Source organism: Saccopteryx bilineata, chromosome 1 (genome assembly GCF_036850765.1).
Source record: "Saccopteryx bilineata isolate mSacBil1 chromosome 1, mSacBil1_pri_phased_curated, whole genome shotgun sequence".
Taxonomy (NCBI): domain Eukaryota; kingdom Metazoa; phylum Chordata; class Mammalia; order Chiroptera; family Emballonuridae; genus Saccopteryx; species Saccopteryx bilineata.
The window spans coordinates 52,010,210-52,031,789 of NC_089490.1; the positions used below are offsets into that span (position 1 = coordinate 52,010,210).

The 21,580-nt window shown below is 33.8% G+C and overlaps 1 protein-coding gene across 2 annotated transcripts in view; it reads right to left on the reverse strand.

The window, feature by feature from the left end:
• The window catches only part of PHIP (pleckstrin homology domain interacting protein), a 163,228-nt gene that overhangs the window by 67,225 nt on the left and 74,423 nt on the right, over positions 1–21,580 (reverse strand). For both annotated transcript variants that reach the window (XM_066253951.1, XM_066253944.1), the window contains exons 16-19: positions 11,285–11,413; positions 9,901–10,126; positions 6,079–6,216; positions 5,132–5,315 (exon numbers count right to left, since the gene is read on the reverse strand). In XM_066253951.1, coding sequence (XP_066110048.1) covers positions 5,132–5,315; positions 6,079–6,216; positions 9,901–10,126; positions 11,285–11,413 — 677 coding nt within the window. The remainder of the gene's footprint in view (positions 1–5,131; positions 5,316–6,078; positions 6,217–9,900; positions 10,127–11,284; positions 11,414–21,580) is intronic.

Genomic DNA, 21,580 nt, shown 5'->3' on the forward strand with positions numbered 1-21,580 from the left:
AGATCATACATCATGATAAAGCAGGATTTATTTCAGGGAGGCAAGGCTGGTACAATATTTGCAAATCAATAAATGTGATTCATCACAAACAAAATAAAGGTTAGCAATCACTTGATTATATCAATAGATGCAGAAAAAGCATTTGGTAAAATCCATTTATGATAAAAATTCTGAGCAAAGTGGAAATACAGGAAACATACCTCAACATGATAAAGACCATAAAAGACAAACCGACAGCCAACACCAAACTCAATGGCCAAAGATCAGGAACAAGACGGGGTGCCCCCTTTCACGATTCTTATTCAACATAGTTCTGGAAGTTCTAGCCATAGCAATAAGACAATAAGAAGAAATAAAAGGCATCCAAATTAAAAAAGAAGTAAAACTGTCATTTGCTGATGACGTGATACTGTATAAAAAAAACCCTAAAGTCTCAGCCAACAAACTACTAGACCAACCTGACCTGTGGTGGCCCAGGGATAAAGCATTGACCTGGAAGGCTGAGGTCGCTTGTTTGAGACCCTGGGCTTGCCCAGGCAAGGCACATATGAGAAGCAAGTTGATGCTTTCCATTCCACCTGCCATCCTTTCTCCCTCTCTCACCTCTCTGAAATCAACAGTTAAAAAGCTTAAAATACACACACACACACACACACACACACACACACACTAGAGCTGATAAATGAATTCGGCATGATGGCAGGGTATAAAATCAATATTCAGAAATCAGTGGCAATTTTACACACCACCAATAAACTGTCAGAAACAAAAATTAACAAAACAATCCCCTTCACTCATGCAACAAGAACAAAAAAATAAAGTACCTAGAAATAAGTTTAACCAAGGAGGTAAAACACTTGAATTCAGAAAATCATAAGACATTGAAAAAATAAATTGAGGAAGATACAAATGGAAGCATATACCGTGTTCTTAGATAGGAATAATTAACATCATTAAAATATCTATAACACGCAAAGCAATCGATAGATTCAATGCAATTACTATTAAAATACCACCGGCGTACTTCACAGATCTAGAACAAACATTCTAAAATTTTATATGGAACCAAAAAAGAACCCAAATAGCCTTGGCAATCTTGATAATGAAGAACAAAGTAGAAGACATCACACTTCCTGAGGTCAAGTTATACTACAAGGCCATAGTAATCAAAACAGCTTGATACTGGCTTAAGAACAGATATATAGGTTAGTGGCACAGAACAGAGAATCCAGAAATAAACCGACACCCTTATGGTTGATATTTGAGAAAAGAGGAAAGAGTATACAATGGATTAAAGACAGTCTCTTTAATAAATTGTGTTGGGGAAAACTGGACAGGTACATGCAAAAAAATGAAACTAAACCACCAACTTACATCATTCCCAGATACAAACTCAAATTAGATAACAGATTTAAATAAGTCGTGAAACCATAAAAATCTTGGAAGAAAACAGGAAACTCTCTAATATAGCTCATAGGATCACTTTCATGATATATCTCCACAAGCAAGTGAAATTAAAGACAGAGAAACATATTGAACTCTATCAAATTCAAAAGCTTTTTTACACAGCAAAAGACACCATAAACAAAATAAAACAACAACCCACTCAATGCGAGAACATATTCTCTGATACATCTCATAAGGGATAAATTTTCAAAATTTATAAAGTACTACTAAAACTCAACAATAGAAAAGTAAACAATCTAATTTTTCATATGGCCAATTGGCATATGAAAAAAATGTTCAACACACAAGGGCTGGCAGGATGTGGAGAAAAGGAAACCCTGCTGCACTGCTGGTGGGAATACAGATTGCACAGCCCCTGTGAAAAACAGTACGGTGTTTTCTCAAAACATTAAAAATGTAACTGCCTTTTGACCCAGCTATCCCACTTTTCGAAATATACTCTAAGAATCCCAAAACATTGATTCAAAGTTAGATATGAAACCCCATGTTTATTTCAGCATTGTTTACAATAGCCAAGATCTGGAAACAGCCCAAGTATCTGACAGTAGACAAGTGGATAAACGTACACACAATGGAATACTACGTGGCCATGAAAAAGAAGGAAATCTTACCTTTTGCAGTTGGCAGGGATGGACCTGGAGATTATTATGCTAAGTGAAATAAGCCAGACAGAGAATGACAAATATGAAATCATCTCACTTATATGTGGAATCTAATGAACACGATGAACTGAGGAATGGAATAGAGGCAGAGACGGAGTCACACAAAGCAGAGGGACAGCTGTCAAAGGGAAGAGGGATGAGGGGATGGTACCAGAGAAGGTGAAGAGATTAGCCCAATTATATATATGTAACACAAAGATACAGGTAACAGGACAGCACGTCTCAGAGGGAAGAAGAGGAATGGAAGTAGGGGGAGGGAGGACAATAGGGGGTAGGTTGTTGGGTGTGGAGAATGTTATATTGAATGGGACACTTGAAACCATGTTAACACAATAAAATAAAAAATTTAATAAAATTTTAAAATCATTAAAAACCAATAAATCAATACAATAAAGTTGCCAGATACAAAATCAATAACAAGTCTACTGCTTTCCTTCCCCCCCCCTTTTTTTTTCTGTGACACTGAAAGAGACAGAGAGAGGGACAGACAGAGAGGAAAGGAGAGAGATAAGAAGCATCAAGTCTTTGTTGTGGCTCTTTGTTGCAGCTCCTTAGTTGTTCGCTAATTGCTTTCTCATATGTGCCTTCACTGGGGTCTGCAGCAGAGCAAGTAACCCTTTGTGCTCAAGCTGGATGAGCCTGTGCACAAGCCAGCAACCTTGGGGTTTCGCACCTGGGTCCTCTACGTCCCATTCCGACGCTCTATCCACTGTGCCACCACCTGGTCAGGCTCTTCTGCTTTCCTGAAAACAAATCCTTTTACAATTGCAACAAAAAAAATAAAATACCTAGGAATAAACTTAAAGTATGTGAAGGACCTAAATACTGAAAACTACAAAGCATTATTCAAGGAAATTAAAAAAGACACAATGAAATAGCAAAAATATTCCATGTTCACAGATGAAAAGATTCAACATAGTAAGAATAGTCATATTACCCCAATCAATATACAAATTTAATGTAATCCCCATTAAAATCCCAAAGTCATTTTTAAAGAAATAGAACAAAAATAATATATAACAGGTTTTGTATAGAACCATAAAAAACTCCAAAGAGCCAAAGCAATCCTGAGAAGAATGAAGCCAGAGGTATCATACTACCTGATTTCAAATTAAACTACAGAAGCACAATAATTAAAACAGCATGGTATATGGCAGAAAAATAGACATAATAAATAAAGACCAATGGAACAGAATTGAGAGCCCAGAAATAAAACCACAATATATGAACAAATCATCTTTGACAAAGGAGCCGAAAGCACACAATAGAAAAAGAAAGCCACTTCAATAAAAGATGTTGGGAAAATTGGAAAGCACATGCAAAAGAATGAAACTTGACTACAGTTTGTCCCTTGCACAAAAACTAATTCAAAATGGACCAAAGACCTAGATAGAAAATCTGAAACAATAAACCACATAAAAGAAAACATAGGTACTAAACTTATAGACCTTTGCTTAGAGGACATTTTATGAATTTGACCCTAAAGGCAGGGGAAATAAAGACAACAATAAACGATGGGACTGTATCAAACTAAAAAGCTTCTGCACAGCAAAAGAAACTAACAACAAAGCAAATAGGAAGCCAACTAAAGGGGAGATGATATTCACAAACAATAGCTCCGATAAGGGGTTAATATCCAAAATATATAAAGAACTCACAAAGTTCAGCAACAAACAAGTAAACAATCCAATTAAAAAATGGGGAGAGGGCTTGAATGAGCATTTCTCCCAAGAGGACATACAAATGGCTAACAGGTATATGAAAAGATGCTCATCTTCACTAGCTATTCAAGAAATGCAAATCAAAACTACAATGAGATACCACCTCAAACCTGTTAGATTAGCTATTATCAACAAGACAGGTAATAACAAGTGCTGGAGAGGATGTGGAGAAAAAGGAACCCTCATTCACTGCTGGTGGGAATGTAAATTAGTACAGTCATTATGGCCTGACCAGGCGGTGGCGCAGGATAGAGCGTCGGACTGGGATGCAGAGGACCCAGGTTCGAGACCCCAAGGTCGCCAGCTTGAGCGTGGGCTCATCTGGTTTGAGCACAAGCCCACCAGCTTGAACCCAAGGTCGCTGGCTCCAGCAAGGGGTTACTCGGTCTGCTGAAGTCTCGCAGTCAAGGCACATATGAGAAAGCAATCAATGAACAACTAAGGTGTTGCAACGCGCAATGAAAAACTAATGATTGATGCTTCTCATCTCTCTCCGTTCCTGTCTGTCTGTCCCTGTTTATCCCTCTCTCTGACTCACTCTCTGTCTCTGTACAAAGTAAATAAATAAAATTAAAAAAAAAATTAGTACAGCCATTATGGATCAAAGTATGTTGGTTCCTCAAAATATTAAGAATAGAACTATCATATGACTCAGCAATCCCTCTACTGGGTATCTACCCAAAAATATTCTAATAAAACATTGGTACATAAAGACACATACACCCCCATGTTCATGACAGCATTATTCACAGTGGTCAAGACATGGAAACAACCGAAGTGCCTCTAGATAGAGGACTAAATATAGAAAATATGTTATGGTACATATTATATATACGATGGAATACTACGCAGCCACAAGAAATGATGACATTATTGCCATTTATGACAACATGGATGGACCTTGAGAACATTATAATCAGTAAAATAAGTAAATTAGAAAAAGTTAAGAACTGTATGATTTCACACATAGGTGAGATATAAAACTGAGACTCATAGATAAAAGTGACGTGGTTGGGGGGGAGGAGCATAGGGAGGTGGTGGGGGAAGGGTGTAAAGAGGGACAAATATAAGGTGACGGAAACTGATTTGACTTTAGGTGATGGGTATACAGCATAATCAACAGTTCAAATGCTATAGAAATATTTACATGAAATCTATGTACTCTTATTGATCAATGTCACCTCATTAAATTTAGTTTCCTAAATTAAATTTAAAAGTGAAAAAAAGAAAGAAAATGAACACAAACTACTGCGGTACATAAAAATTCACAGCACCACCTACCTGGCTACCCCGGCTGAAAGCTCAGGTACTACCACCCTTCGACTCCAAGCTACAAGATCCCGCTCTGTGGCTATTTCACTTCTTGGTGCATTGCTGTGCATTTGCCGTACTCCTTCAATCTGTCCACTACGCCTTAGCCCTACATTTGGTGGTGAATGGACCTCTGAGGTGGAGCTTACAGAACCTAAGTGAAAAATACAGTAAGTTCTGTTCAGAGACATTCTACATTAGCCTTTAACAGAAAAAAAATCTATTCATACTATCTTCCACATGAAATTTCATGTTGTGGAAAATAAAACATGGTTATTTAGTTCATCAGTTATGCTAATGAATCATAACTATTGACTGCTAAGACCCAAAGATGTAAAATAATTACTATAAAATAATGCTTATCATATATTTTGGACAAAAATATTTAAAAAGCAGATATAGACAAACCCAAGGATATTTATGGTTCATAAATGTGCCTTAACTTTGCTTTTCTATCTCTCCCTCTCCCCCTTCCGCAGCCAGTGGCTGGAGATTGGTTCAAGCTTTGGCCTTAGAAAGGGGATGCCAGGTGGATCCAGGTTGGGATACATGTGGGAATCTGTTTCACTATCACCCCTCCTCTCACATAAAAAAAAAAATAATAATAATAATAAATACAACAAAGGTGATTAGATGTTTGAGAATCTGGCATTGAATACATTTTATATATTACTAAATAAATTTATTGTAAAGGTTTTCTAAGTTCTACATGTTTATTATGAAAAATGGAAATATACGTATTAAAACCCATAACATATAGTATGAAACTTTATATTAATTTTCTTAAAGTCATTAAATATTTTTCAAACATAACCATTTTGGCACCTAATATTTTATTTTATAAATGTACAATAACTGCTGGAGGTTTGGACTATTTCAGTTTTTTAATGTTTCCCTTAAAAAAAATCACATCTTACCTCTACTTAAGCGACTGGTATTACTAATACCTGCTTCACCAGAACGTCTCAGGTCTTGTTCCTGTTGTAGTCTCTGAATCATGCTGTCCAGTGGGCTGATCTCCTGATTTGCTTGCTGACTTAAAACTTGGTTCAATCCTACATAATAATACACAAAACGCTAAGGCTACTTTAGTTGACTACTCAAACCATTTCACTCATTTACCTCACTTTGAGTGTAGAAGTAAATGTAAAATTTGCTTGAATAAAAGCCCTAAAATGATCAATTATAAATGATGGGACTAAATGGAAACATGTCCCCTCAATCTTAATTTATTAAAAACAAAAATGATGATGATGCCTGAGGATCCATCATGATATTCAGGCACTCACATAATCATTACAATGACTCAGGTGTGCATGATTAACTCCAATTTGCAGGCGAAAAAATCAAAGTAACTACTTAAAATCATATAAAAGTAGGATTCATCTTAGCTCATAGTGGTTTTTTTTTTCATTTGCTTTTTGAAGGCAAATCTGATATCTACTTTCTCAAAAAATCTTTAGTGCTTAATTTATCCAACAAATTCTTCAGTGTCTATGATATTCCAAAGAATTGAGGATCCAATGGTGAGTAAGATATATCAAGGTCCCAGACCTTCCGGAAGCTAATGATCTAATAGGGAAATTGAACAATAAACCAATACATAAGTACAAATTGTAAAAATGTTAAAATAAAGATGATGATAAGAGAAAACAGAGAAGGAAGAGAGAGAGGAATTACTTATGGTGAGTCACAAAAATCAAAGTAGTCCTCCGAGAAGGCAGCTACTGAGTTTATAATTAAAGAATTAGTAATCCATGCAAAAAGGATTACTCCATTATGCAAGGAGCTACAATAAGAACATTCCAGAGAGAAATCTAAGAGTTGATAAAAAACTGAAGTAAAGAACTTAGTGTGTTTTAATCCACTCTGCTTTTCCAGCATCAACTCTCATCTGTACCAGTCATATGGGACTACTTGACTCTGCCTCTCCTAATAGGATCAACACCTTTATACTTTGGAGCTTTTGACCACAATACCTCCACTTCAAGTATACACGTGATAAACAATAACTTATCTTTCAAACACCAACTAAAATGGCATCTCTGTGACATTTCATCTGTGAAATCATTCCAGACTATCCCTGAAAAAACTAGTTGCCCCTTTTTCGTCAAATAATATGCACATGTCTGAGTTTAGCCCAATATAAAAAGGAAGCCCAATAGTTAGTTCCTCAAAAGCATGAACTGTCTTATTTATCTTAATATTCTAATTCTAAGTCTAGCACAAATTTAGGCATATGAGTATGTTCAATCCTGCTGAATTAATAACAAATGTTTTTAAGTATTATGAGATATAAGAAAACACTGATAAGACAGTTTAGAAGGTAGCAATTAATATGGGGAGTGTGAATACAGAAGAGAAGATTTGATGAGATCAAACTTTTAGAATGAGCTGGTAAACGATACAAAAGATATTCTTCAATATAGAAATATAGTAGTAAAAAAAGTACAGTAATGAAGGTATGGAAAAGGTAAAAGAAAAATATGTGCATTAAGCACATAATGTTATAAAGTAAAACTAAAATTCCATGGAATGAAATAACTTGTCTTAGATCACAAAACTAGAAAGCAGCAAAAGTAGACAGAGATAAAAGTTAAAATGCCAGCATACTTCTTTCCTGGTATGTTGCTAGCAAAACATCTCATGTGTGAACAGTGTTGAGTAATTTGATATAGCTCAAGTTTACAACTATGAAAACACATTTAGAGAATATTGTTTAGTGTAACTATAACCAAACTGTACTCAAGCCAATTTATTAATACAATAGCTGTTGTCTAACTCTAAGGAATTTCCAAAAATAAATTATAAATCTAGATTTGCAAATAGAAATATAGTTAGAAATAATGCTGTTTTTTTCAATAAGTATTTGTCTTTTGTTCTATTTTTGTACTTGACAGGTCTTAATCAAAGAAATGATATTTATCCTAGATTCTATGACCTAAAATGCTTAAAAATCTGTGGTTTTCTTTGAAGCCATAATTATTGCTATGGGTTCTTTTGTGGCCCTGTACTAGTAAAGACAGTGTCTATTTTATTTTCAAAGTCAAATTTACTTTTTACTCTAAGGTCAACTTAGTATAAAGAAAGAACAATGGACTGGGAGTCCAGCTGGGTTTGAATCCCTGTGATTCCATATACTTTAACTTAAACAAGATATAATGTTGTTTTCATTTTCTAAACTTTTAGGATTGGGATACAATAGATGTAAGAATTAAATGAGATTATTTATAAAAGCCCTTTATAAACTGTTAAGTGAAGGAAAAAAGTAATAATGACATTAAGTGGCACTAATATTTTAAAAAGTGAGCCCATTCCTCATTTTCACGTACCTAAAATCCCAAACTAAGTATCTACAATTTTCACAAAAATTAGGGGATATTTTATCACTTCATATTCCTATTCATTTTGAATTATCCCCTAATTTTTGAGAGCAGTATATTTTGAGACCTGGGCAAGATCTGATTCTTGCCAGTTCCTCCTCCAAGAGAATCAAGATGTTTATCTTAATTTCAGTTCTATGACTAAAACTTCTCTAATAATTGGGACTTCTCTAATCCTAATGTCTGCCTAGACTTCTTGAATACTACCTGTTCTTAGATTCTTTGAGTCCATGCTGTGTCCATGTATTGAGGCATTTTAATTTCACATACTCCAGATATTCAGGTCTGTTGGACTGTACTACTCTCTACAAGTAGCAGCAGGGACTATTCCTTTAATGCTTCTCCTCACCCTCCATCCTGAGTGGGCATGTCTAGTTCCAAGAGCAGCCCTTCCTATCCAATATGTCCATCTTCATGGCAATTTCATGCCCAATCCTTTAAGAAAAATAAGAAGCGGGTTCTCTATAATGCAGTGAAATTGGCTTTTCTGTGCTGCTTACACAATAAATTCATTATTTTAAAGTTACTCATTCTATTATACCCCATTTGTGTCCTTTAATTCTACTTGTCTATTATACTAGAGTCAAAACTTAAAATATTTTCATAAACATTTCAGTTGTCTAAAATATAACAGAAAGATTCATAATTTCAAAATTGGCTTAACCTTCCTTATAGAGTCTATTATTTTCACTTAATAGTGCTACATTTCTTGTCAAAAGGGTCAAAGAAAGTATCTGTAGACTTTGTTCCCATTTAAACTTCCATTCAATTCCATGACTCATTTGACATTCACTCTTCATTATTTCACTAAAATAGCTCTCAACACTTTTCATTACTACCTTATAGTCTTTTAAAAGTTGATCACTTTTTAAAACAATCTTCAATGTGAATAGGCTTTTTAGTGTTAGTCTCTCTCTCTTATATCACACTATAATCCCCTTAATAAAATTTATCACAATTAACTATGTATCTGTTTATAACTGTATTAATATAACTACTCCATGAAAGAACACATTCGTTTAATAGCTTAGCAGGTGTTGGGGATGAAAAATATTCTCAGTATATATTGCTGAAAGAATAAATAAATTGACTCATCTCATATCAAACATAGGAACTTATACTACTAGCACCCAGAGATTAGAAATAGATATAGACCAAATTATTGCTTTAAATCTTCAATGTTTCTTAATAATCTTGTAATACTTAAGCATTATCCAAAAAACTTTAGATGTACTGAAAATCATTTTACTTCTCATTAGTTTAAATAATTGAAAAAAAAGTGTTATCCAATTGACAATTTTATAAAACTTCAGTAGGAAGAAAAAAATTTGGTTTTCTATAAAAATGAGCATTTACCTGAGGAAGTGACTCCCATCTGAGGGATGAGCTGCTCCTCCCTGCAATTTTCACGACCAGGAACTAATCTCTGATATCTTGATGGATGAGGATTACCATCAACATCAACCAAAAAAGGTGGAGGCATGAGATGAGGTGCTTGCTGAGTCTGTTCATCTAACACAAAATTGTTGGCATCACGAATAAGGGGCCGATAATCACTATGAAAGAACATCTGATCTGCTATCTGTGAAAGTAAAATATCATAAAAGATTGCAAAAATAAAAATTTATCACTACAAATTTCTACGAGAAGGCAAACATTTTAACATAAATCACGATATTGAGCAACATTATAAAAGAATATTCTTTTCTTGAATTAATTGTAAATAAATCTTCATTTTCTACATTAAATTTTATGACCAGAAGAGTAGCTGCTTTGAATTTCCCCTGGGACAAGAGATTATACACATAAAAAAATAGGTTATATAATCTCAAATTACATGATAAAATCAAATCTAGGCATAAATCACCCAGTGGTGTTATTACTTACACAGAGCCACCATAGTCATGTTATTTTTTTGCATTTTGCAGAGCAAAATCATTTAATGAATTTATTCTTTGAATTAAACTCTTTAATGACATCACTTATAAAATTTGAGAAAATCATTAAGTATATAGTAAACATGGCTAATATTAATATAAAAATTTAACAATCCAATTTTCCAAGAGTTAATAAAAATTTTTCTGAAATGTGAGATATAAAATTATTAATATAGACTCATGTCTGAGACATCTATAATTTCAAAATTTTATCGGTTAACTTGGAATTTCTTAAACCATGAGCTATGCCATTTTTTGTACCACTCTAATGTAAATAATTTAAGTCTTTTAGTCACGAATCATAGCCTTTAACATTTAAAAACATTAACTACCATCAGTATACCATACCTTTTTTGGGACCCACAGGAAAGCCACAGATTTGTACCCAGATAAATGCATGTTATCCATATAAATAAAATATTTTACATAATTTCAGAATCCCTTTATATATACTGCCCATTCTCCACTTGTATGCTCCAATGCAATCTGGATTCTTGTAGCAAGCTAATTAAATATAAAATTATTCCTTCTAAAATATACAGATATTAATACTTATTTAAATTAAGACCTAATTATCTAATGCCTATTATAGAAGAGATATTTAAACATTGCTGTCTTCACCCTCCTCTCCAAAACATGTCTGCAGACTATTTGAAATATGATTCCTCTATATGTAGAAATAGTCTTCAAATATACTGAAAGCATAAAAAATTCTCACCCATGCTCCTCTCCAAAATACAACAAATAAACATCCAGAGATTTAAAAAATAATAAGGAGAAGATATCTTCTCATTATACACTACCTTGTCATATTTGCTACTGGAGCCAAAGCCAAAAATTAAAAGATGTCCATGAGAGTCTGTACATGCAAAATGCTGACCATCAGGAGAGCATTTGCAGTCAAATACTGCACCATGTCCTTGGCCTTCAATCTGAAATGTATTTAACCAGCAATCAGAAAATTGCCATTAAAAATAAAGAACCGGTCACTATTGTTACTAGAATTTTATGATGATATAAGCATACATCCTAATGAAGTGAAGAAGTTTAACAACAAAACAGTATCAAAATTTGTGAATATTTACAAAAAGTGCCAGATTAATAGCTTTAAAAACAAATTAATAGAAAAACAAATTGTTCTATTTATCCATAGACCAGAAACAATTCAGGAAATAAAACAGCAGTCTCCCCCACCCATAGCATTCTGCTTCATGTCTTTAACCCAGATTTAAAATATAATTGCACCTTACATTCCATTCATTTCCATTTAATCAAGCCCTTTTGGCAAAGGCTGACAATGTGTAGTAACTGTAGCTTTTTTTTTTTTTTTTTGGTAACTGTTGGATGTAGTAGCCAGAGATCACTGCTCACAAGACACTTTTTTTGCCTGTTAGTAATAAATTCCCTTGATGGTCTGACTCATATTTTAAATGGTGAATTTCAAAGGTTAAAGAAAAGGTTTTTTTTACCTGATAACTGTTTTCTGTTTTCCAGTTCCATTAATCCAGAACGAATGGGTTTCTCCCTGCAACCTGTCAATCAAACAGAGGTGGCCAATCACCACTCTGAATTTTTTTGCTCTCATTGCTTCTTCAGACTATGTTCCAGTTGAAAACTTCATTAGCAGTGTTCTGAAAGAGGTAAAAATTCTACCCTATCTAAAGCACATCTAGGGGCTGAATTTCAGAAAAAAATTAAAATAGGGAGTTAACTCCCTAACAAATAACAACTAAGGATGATTTTAAACAAATGCGACTGGATTTCTGGATTAGCAGAATCGGAACACACACACATTATCAGGTAAGAAATACCTCCTCTCTGTTCCGGTATCCACTGATCTAGAACAAATTGAATTTTATTAGTAATATCCCAATATCCCAGGAAATGCTTGGAAAAAAGAGAAGTGGTAATTTTCTTTCTTTATTGTTAAAAATATGCCATAAAGATGAATGTGCAGTTCACCAAATCCAGAAGTGAAAATCAAATTTAGAAGAATAACTGATTTCTCAAGAAAAGTTTATTTACATTTTGGTCAAAATAGAAAACATCACTTTAAAAGGGTTCTCCTTAATACATTTAGATACCACAAATGGAATGGCCTCACAAAAAGAAAGCAAAAAAAATTAAATAAATAAATACATGACAACTATTTTCTCCTTTAGCTTGCTGAAAAGAAAGAATGAGCCTACTGGTGTTCATTAGTGATAATAATGGAAGAGAAGAATACCTTTCCTGAAAATTTAACCATATGAAAGGAAATTTGTGAATTTATCTAATGGCCACTATACTTGAAGATTTACCGTAAAAGCAAGAAAATGAATCCTAAGTGAAACGCAATCAAGGAAGTTGGAGGGTAAGACAGCAGAAGAAGGAAACATATCCAAGTCCTTTAAAACTATTCAAAAATGATAAAGAACAACTGTTTCTTCAGAGTAATATAAAGGCATTGGTAGCTATAAAACTTACTATTTGCCAAAATTGAAAGATTACAAGTAGAAATGTTAGAATTCAAGTCTCTATTTTTATGTTTTCCAGGCAAATAAAAATTTAAATGAACTGTTATAAATAACTGCATCTACAAAGTTTACCTCTAAATAGAATTCTACATAAAACATTCAAGATAAAAAAATCAAAACTGCCTTGGCTATTTGTTGCTAAATGTTTTATTATTTATCTTAGTTCACTAACTTTTAAAAAAGAGAAAACAAAAAAAAACTACATTATAAATACACTCTAACAAAATAAATGCTTCCAGTACTGTAATATTATTTTAAGTCTAAAATTACAATTCTAAGGATAGAGAATTGAGAAAGAGATCTGAAAGAAGTCTGGCTGAGCAACGCCAAAGGACATCTGACAGACATTCAAAAACATGGTATCCAGTATGGGGTTTTTTTTGGCAGGGTGTTCTGATATGAGAATTAACTCCATCCTCATATTATCTACCAATATTGCCACATTTACAGTTAGCATATCTCTACAAAATATCTGGGAGGCATGTAACTTTAAAAGCTCTAAAGAAGCAAAGAAAAAAATAGCAATCCTATTGAAGATCACTACAATTCCTATGTAACACATGCCATAGCGAAGATGGCAGGATGGTAGCAATTTTCTTTGTATAAGTCATCTGCTTAAATTCAAAATGACTTTTATATAGGAAAAATTAAAGTATATTTCAATAAAATCAGAAAATAGGAAAAATACATTAAAATGTATTTGGTTTAACTTTATTCATTATAGAAGGCATTAAAATAATCTGTATTACTCATGAACCAATCAGAAAAAATGCCATGACCTTATTAATTAAAATGACAAATTTATCTTTGGTAATGGCTCCTTAGACAATCAACACCCAAAACTAAATATTGCAGACAAGGCTTTTCAGGGATACAAAACAGGAAAATATTTTACTTTCCTTATATATTAAATATACCCTGCTGTTATTATTTATGCTATAGTTCGCTAAGTGAACCAAAAAAAGTTGAATATTTCTCGAAAAGAATTTCATCTTCTTATACCAGGGTCAAAGTATTTTAAGAATTTTCAAAGAAAAAAATGTAATATACTGATTGAACATGTATGTATAACTATGTGTAATAGATATCCTATCTATCTATATTAATGTTAAGACTATCATTAAGTTAAATATATTGCTTAACAAGCATAGAAATCACTATAAATTTAATATTGTATATATCTAATGCTAGTAGTATTGCAGCTTTAGCTAATTTAAAAAAAGAAATTTTCAAAATAACTAAATTATAGATGAATTATTCCTCTAATAAAATCAAGTATGTTTGCTAAACACTTAGAAATAAAAACCACCTAATAAAACTCATACACATTAAACCAGAATAAAAGCTGAGAAAACACAAAAGATAGTATTTATGAATCAGAGCAAAAATTTCAAGAATAGGAGTTAAATAAAAATATAAAAATATATTAAGCAATTATTATAAAGAAGTTAGTGTTTCATTTTTTGTTTTTGTTTTTAAAGCAAAAGATGAAAGAACCAGATAGGTTAAAATAATGACTTCTTGTGTAAGAAAATTCTCACACTAAAGAATGTTGAAAATATAACCAAGAAATGATAATGACAGAATTGTCATATTTAAGAAGAATATTAGTACCTCTTCAAGGCAATATAATATCCACAACTTCCTATATAATTTTTTAAGTGAAAAGATAATTAATTAAAGGAGAATGAGGCTTACGACCCAAGAGACCTTTCCTCTATTAATGAGCAAATCACCTCGTCTCTATGTGAAATGACAGGAATAAGTTAAATGATCATTAGAGTCCGATCCAGTTCTAAAATCTTTACATCTGATATTTAGGAAGGCTTTTTGGAAGAACTGGACTATTCTGGAAGTAAGGCATGCTAAAAGCACTAGAAAAAAGACTAAATTATATGGTCCAAATTTTATCAATCATGAAGAAACAGATACAGCTCAATACAGGAAGAATGTACTCCTAAAGGAGTAGAATACAAATCAGGAAGGTGAAAAATGAGAGCTTTCATCCTGTTATGGAATTATTACAAATTGATGATCAGTGTCAATTTTTTTTTTTGGTCTCATTCATATTTTTAAATATACCACTGACTAGAAGGTAGCACCTTACCTAGAAAATACAATTTAAAATTATGAGTCATTTAAAATACCCTAATAATTTTATGTGGTAGACTCAGAAAGTCCTTCTCTTTATATAATGAACCTGTAGTTTATCAACCCAGGGGAAAATAAATTAAGAATGTACACTAGATACTGGAGACAGTCATTGTCATACCTATGACTAAAATGCTGAGACAACCTTCTAATCATTACAATAGTTACAGTGTGAACGAAGAATATTTAAGGGGAGCTATCTACACTTCAATAGTCCAGGTATCATCAAACTACTTTAAAATATCACTGCTAAATGAATGTTTCCTTTAATATTGAAAATTCTTTATAGTAACATTATTACATACTAATTAAGTATAGCTATTTAAAGTAAGTGGTGCCAAGATAAATAAATTTACCTAAAAAGGGAAACTCCTGTAAGTGGCTTGATAAAACCACTAGGCTATGTAAATGATTTTGAATTATCAGCTCTAATTTTCATAAAAAATATATTACCAAAATAAATGACTCATCTTCAAATTTAACAGCATTTTTGTTTACCATATTCTGATTTCTCTGAGAGCCCCAATACTATTAAGCAAGTCCTCCTTAAACTCTATTCTCTTCCTTTGGTCTCTCTGACATGGTGTCTTACACTCTAGAGCAGGGGTCCCCAAACTACGGCCCGCATGCGGCCCCAAGGCCATTTATCCGGCCCCCGACCCACTTCCGGAAGAGGCACCTCTTTCATTGGTGGTCAGTGAGAGGAGCATAGTTCCCACTGAAATACTGGTCAGTTTGTTGATTTAAATTTACTTGTTCTTTATTTTAAATATTGTATATGTTCCCGTTTTGTTTTTTTACTTTAAAATAAGATATGTGCAGTGTGCATAGGGATTTGTTCATAATTTTTTTTTTATAGTCCGGCCCTCCAATGGTCTGAGGGACAGTGAACTGGCCCCCTGTGTAAAAAGTTTGGGGACCCCTGCTCTAGAGAGTGTGATCCCTTCGACATCCTGCTAAATATGACTATTTCTAACGCTTTAGTTTTAAGACCTCTACATTGCCACAATGAGGTAAACACTATTCTACATGGAAGACTAACATTTCTTGCTCTTTACTCCTAGCCTATGTATTCTATCTCCAAGTGCTTGCTGGCCATTCCCACATAGACAGTCCAATACTATGTCAAAGTAACCCTATAAAAATAAACTTAGAAATTAGTTTTTCTTCACATCTTTCATATTTCCATTAATATCAATGTTATCAAAATCACTTAGGCTTAATATGCTCAAAAAATTTATTAAATCTATCAATCTCCAGCCCTAGTCCTTCTAGCAGTCACAAAACACCAAGTCCTGTATATTTCTCTTTCTTTCTTTTACAAACTTCCTACTATCTAGTCATATAATTTTTCGTTATGTTTTCACTAATGACAGTAGTCCCTCCTCCCACCACAACCTGAAATGTTATCTAATTTCATACCTGAAATACTACTACTGGTATTCAAATTATTTTTAAGTTTCCAGAATATAAATATAACTTACCAAAAATCCCCACTATAATAATTATTCTTTATGCTCACAAAAAAAAAAAAAAAAAAAAATGAAGCTATCAAACAATCTGCCTCAATGTCACACTTTTTATTTTTAAGCCATTTTTAAAAATCTATTCCAGACAAATTTTGTAACCTGCTCTATTTCTAACTTGGTTACTTATTATACTCCTTTTATTTATAAAATTACCTCTTCTAATGATTCAATTCTTATTTATCTTTCAAGGCATAGTTCATTTTAAATTCTTCCCCCTTTTCTCATATGCAGGCTACCATTTCAAACTATTTATCAAAACATTTTATGTATGTTTTATCTCCCTGATTTAACTGCATGCTGGCTAAAAACAAGTACCATGTTTTAGGCTTCCTTATGGTCTCCATATTTTGTGCTCATAAACAAAACAGCACTTTAATATTCACCAATCAAAATGTCTTCACCTGTGTGTTTACATTATGCATAATTTAAATACTTTCCCTTATAACTACCAAATCTCAAACATCCTTGTGGCATCACCTCATAGACCATGTCAAAAATTACAACATAAACATAATTACCCAAATATAGTGTGATAAGCTAGAGACAATTTCTAGAGACAATCTCACAGTTCATGGCAACAAATTTTAAGGCAGGATACTAAGATATAGATGAGAATGAGACAGAATCTAAAGAACCCCAGAAACCTGAAGGGCAGTAGCAATAACTAAAGTTTATAATTATAAGACTGAAGGCAATTCCTTACCCAGAAAGACTGAAACAAAGACTGGAAGCATCAAAAAATCCTTCTAATAGAATGCTGATAGGACATCTTGTTGGTTGATGACAGATAGGTAATGGAATAGGAAGGAAGAAAGGAAGAAAGAAAGGAAACGAAGGAAGGAGGGAAGGAGGGGAGGAAGGAAGGGAAGGAGGGAGGGAGAGAGAGAGAGACCTTAAAATCTAGATTCACAAGAGAATACGACATACCTATTTTAAGCTTTTCATTATCCCTTTCCTAGTTATATACAGCTACAATTGTTGTTAACTGAAACATGTTAATGTCAGAAGTATGCAAATGCCAAAATTCTGAGTGGTGGATTGGCAGCCTCTGTTCGTTTGGAACGTTGCAAGGAGAAATTTATTCTGGATTAGTGGACACTGGAACATTTTTTATTTTTAAATCTCAAGTAAAAGAAAGGTTAACAATTATAAAAATAAGGAAAATAAATAAATAAAACTTACTTGGAATTTACCCATACAACAAGAAAAATAAAGCAAAAATCAAATTCAGTAAAATTGCCTTCTAGCAAGACACATTGTACTCTTCACTTAAAATCAGAACCAGACAAAAGGCAACCAGAAAAGAGCTTTGAATAACATGACAGAAACAGACATGCATGTGAGAGAAAGAGAGAGAGAGAGAGAGAGAGAGAGAGAGGAGTGTGTCACAAAAACAGCTAGAATAATAGCTACAGAAAGAGAGCAGGAAAGATAAAGCAAAAGCATCAAACACAGGAGATAAACTAATAAGGAATCTACAAATTCCACTCCAAAAGTTTTTTATTTACCTATCTAATAAATCACCTAGTACTAAGATATTTAAATGTCTCTTTTCCTGTCTTTTCAAATAAATTTAATATTTATTTAAACTTGTAAAAGGTGAAAGATTTATACGATGTGAACTTGTAGTTAAAACTTAGCTGTATTATGACAATTTAAGAGAAAAAGGGCTAAAAAACAACTTTGTAAACTTAGAAACATATATGGTGATACAAACTTCTAAACTTGCCTGCCTCTTACAGGGGATGAAAATATGACAAAAGCCCTCAACTTCAGTAGAGAATCTGCTCCCACTTTCAAGTTATCTCTGGGAATAATCTATTTGCCTCTCAGTAACTGAGTTTAGAGCCTTTAAACAAGAGTTTAGAACTCTCTTCAAAACAAAGCTATACCTATGTTTACCTCCCAACACTATCAAACAAAAATATATGGACTTGCTAAACTATACCTGAACAGTTAAGAATATTCTTAATATACACCATCTGCCTTCAATAAAATATCTAAATGTACTTTGCTTTTACCCTGGATAACAATTATATAAGGAATGTTCAGCTGGTAACATGAATAATTTCCATTTTTAAGAATGTAGATAAGTAAAACCTAAGGCCTAGAATTTAGGTTTTTCAAAAAAGATAAATTTGTCTTATGTTCATAATCTTCTTGACAATATTTTCTTTAGCTTCCTTCTTTAGTTCATTAAGAAAAAAAGGTTCAAAGTTTCTACTTTATATTATGCTTTTTCAACAAATGCTTTAAAAAGTTTAAGATTCTTTCATTTTTAGTTAAAGATGAGACAACAAGTCGGAAAAGGAGTGCAATGAATTTATATTGTCTATTTCTTTTCATAGCCAATTGTAACTTGTCAGACCACTTTCAGGTAACAAAAAAAACCCAACATCCACAACCAACTTCTCTGATTATTCAGATCCTCCATTAAGAACAAAGCTAGCAATAAAAATAATAAAATTGAATCCATCACTTTTTATAGACAATAACACTAGCAAGTTGAGAATCTACTTTAAGATATGGAAATAAAATAAATTAGGAAATTATGTAAGCATACAAGGAACTGAATATCTTTTATCTCAATTCTCAATCTCAAATCTTTTGTTTAAAAATTTGGATGATCCTAAAATAAAGTATAAGATTTTTTTCCCCCCCCGAAGTTGGAATCAGGGAGGTAGTCAGACAAGACTCCTGCATGCACCCTACCGGGATCCACCCAGCACGCCCACCAGGGGGCGATGCTCTGCCTATCTGGGGCGTTGCTCTGTTGCAACCAGAGCCATTCTAGCCTGAGGCAGAGGCCACAGAGCCATCCTCAGTGCCCGGGCCAACTTTGCTCCAATGGAGCCTTGGTTGCGGGAGGGGAAGAGAGAGACAGAGAGGAAGGAGAGGGGGAGGGGTGGAGAAGCAGATGGGCGTTTCTCCTGTGTGCCCTGGCCGGGAATCAAACCCAGGACTCCTGCACGCCAGGCCAACGCTCTACCACTGAGCCAACCGGCCAGGGCCAAGTATAAGATTATTAAAAGTGTTGTCAGAGATTGCTGCAGAAATAAAAATAAATTAGAATATTTATATGAGTCAATATCAGTTCAATATTAAAATATAATGGCAAAATACTTAAAATTTATTAAGTGTATTAATAAATTTATTTAAATATAATTACTATATATCAAATATAGGCATTTAAAATTTTAACTTTTTACCTTTAAAAGGCTTTCTGATGATATAGGATTTTTTACTACTTCTAGAATTTCAAAAAACAATTTTTATTTCTATAACAAAAAAGTACAATGTAATACTGATTAATACAAAATAAGCATTACATGACTTCATTACCTTTTACAAAGGTATAAATTTCCTTTTTCTTTCTTTCTTTTTTTTTTTTTTTGGTATTTTTCTGAAGTGAGAAGCAGGGAGACAGAGAGACAGACTCCCCGCATGTGCCGGATCGGGATCCACCAGGCAAGCCCATGAGGGGATGATGCTTTCCCCATCTGGGGCATTGCTCCATTGCATCTGGAGCCATTCTAGCACCTGAGGCAGAGGCCATGGAGCCATCCTCAGCGTCTGGGCCAACTTTGCTCCAATGGAGCCCTGGCTGCAGGAGAGGAAGTGAGAGAGGAGAGGGGAAAGGGTAGAGAGGCAGATGGGCACCATTCCTGTGTACCCTGGCTGGGAATCAAACCTGGGATTTCCACAAGCCAGACCGACACTCTACCACTGAGCATACCAGCCAGGGCCTAAAGATACAAATTTCTTTCTTTTTTTTATGACAGAGACAGACAGAGAGGGACAGAGAGGGACAGACAGGGACAGGCAGGCAGGCGGGGAGAGAGATGAGAAGCATCAATTTTTTGTTGTGGCACCTTAGTTGTTCATTGATTGCTTTTTCATATGTGCCTTGACATGGGGGGGGCAGGGGGGGCTGCAGGGTGGCTACAGCAGACTGGGTTACCCCTTGCTCAAGCCAGCAACCCCGTGCTGAAGCTGGTGAGTCTTGCTCAAACCAGATGAGCCACGCTCAAGCCAGCAACCTCAAGGTTTTGACCTGGGTCCTCTGCGTCCCAGTCCAATGCTCCATCCACTGCGCCACTGCTTGGTCAGGTAGGTATAAATTTCAAATGGAAAATACAAATTTCATTTCAAACTATACTTGATAAAAACCTGTATTTTTAAAAATTTGTATAAAACATTTTTGCTCTTTTTTTTTTTATAACTGCCTTTCTTTTTTTTTAAATAACTTTTTATTTTTTTGTTTTTTTATTTTATTTATTCATTTTTTTAGAAAGGAGAGAGAGAGGAGAGAGAGAGAGAGAGAAGGGGGAGGAGCAGGAAGCATCAACTCCCATATGTGCCTTGACCAGGCAAGCCCAGGGTTTCGAACCAGCAACCTCAGCATTTCCAGGTCGACGCTTTATCCACTGCGCCACCACAGGTCAGGCCATTTTTTTGCTCTTTTAAAGGCACAATTTACATTCCTTATTTTCTGGCTGAATGTTTATTGGTGAATTTATTTATTCATGTTATAAATTTGATTTTAAAACTCACAAAATATTATTAATTTTAACACTTTATTTAAACTTTCACAGTAATTAGTCCCTCTCTACACAAGGCACAAAAAAATATTTACTAACTTGAATTTGTGATTACTAGTACAATTTAATGTCAGGGATTGAATTTGAACTAGATCAATTTTTACAGTATTTTAGTAACACCAAAGCTTACTTATTAGCTACAGAAAGCTAAATAGTTATAACTACAGCCAAAATTCAACACTCAGGATAATGGGCAGTGAACACAAGTTTCTATTCTTCCTTCAAATTGTTTTTATACTCCTATAATGGCAATGCTAGATGCTTTATCTTCCATCTACCCATAGATAAAACAAACAATGGGG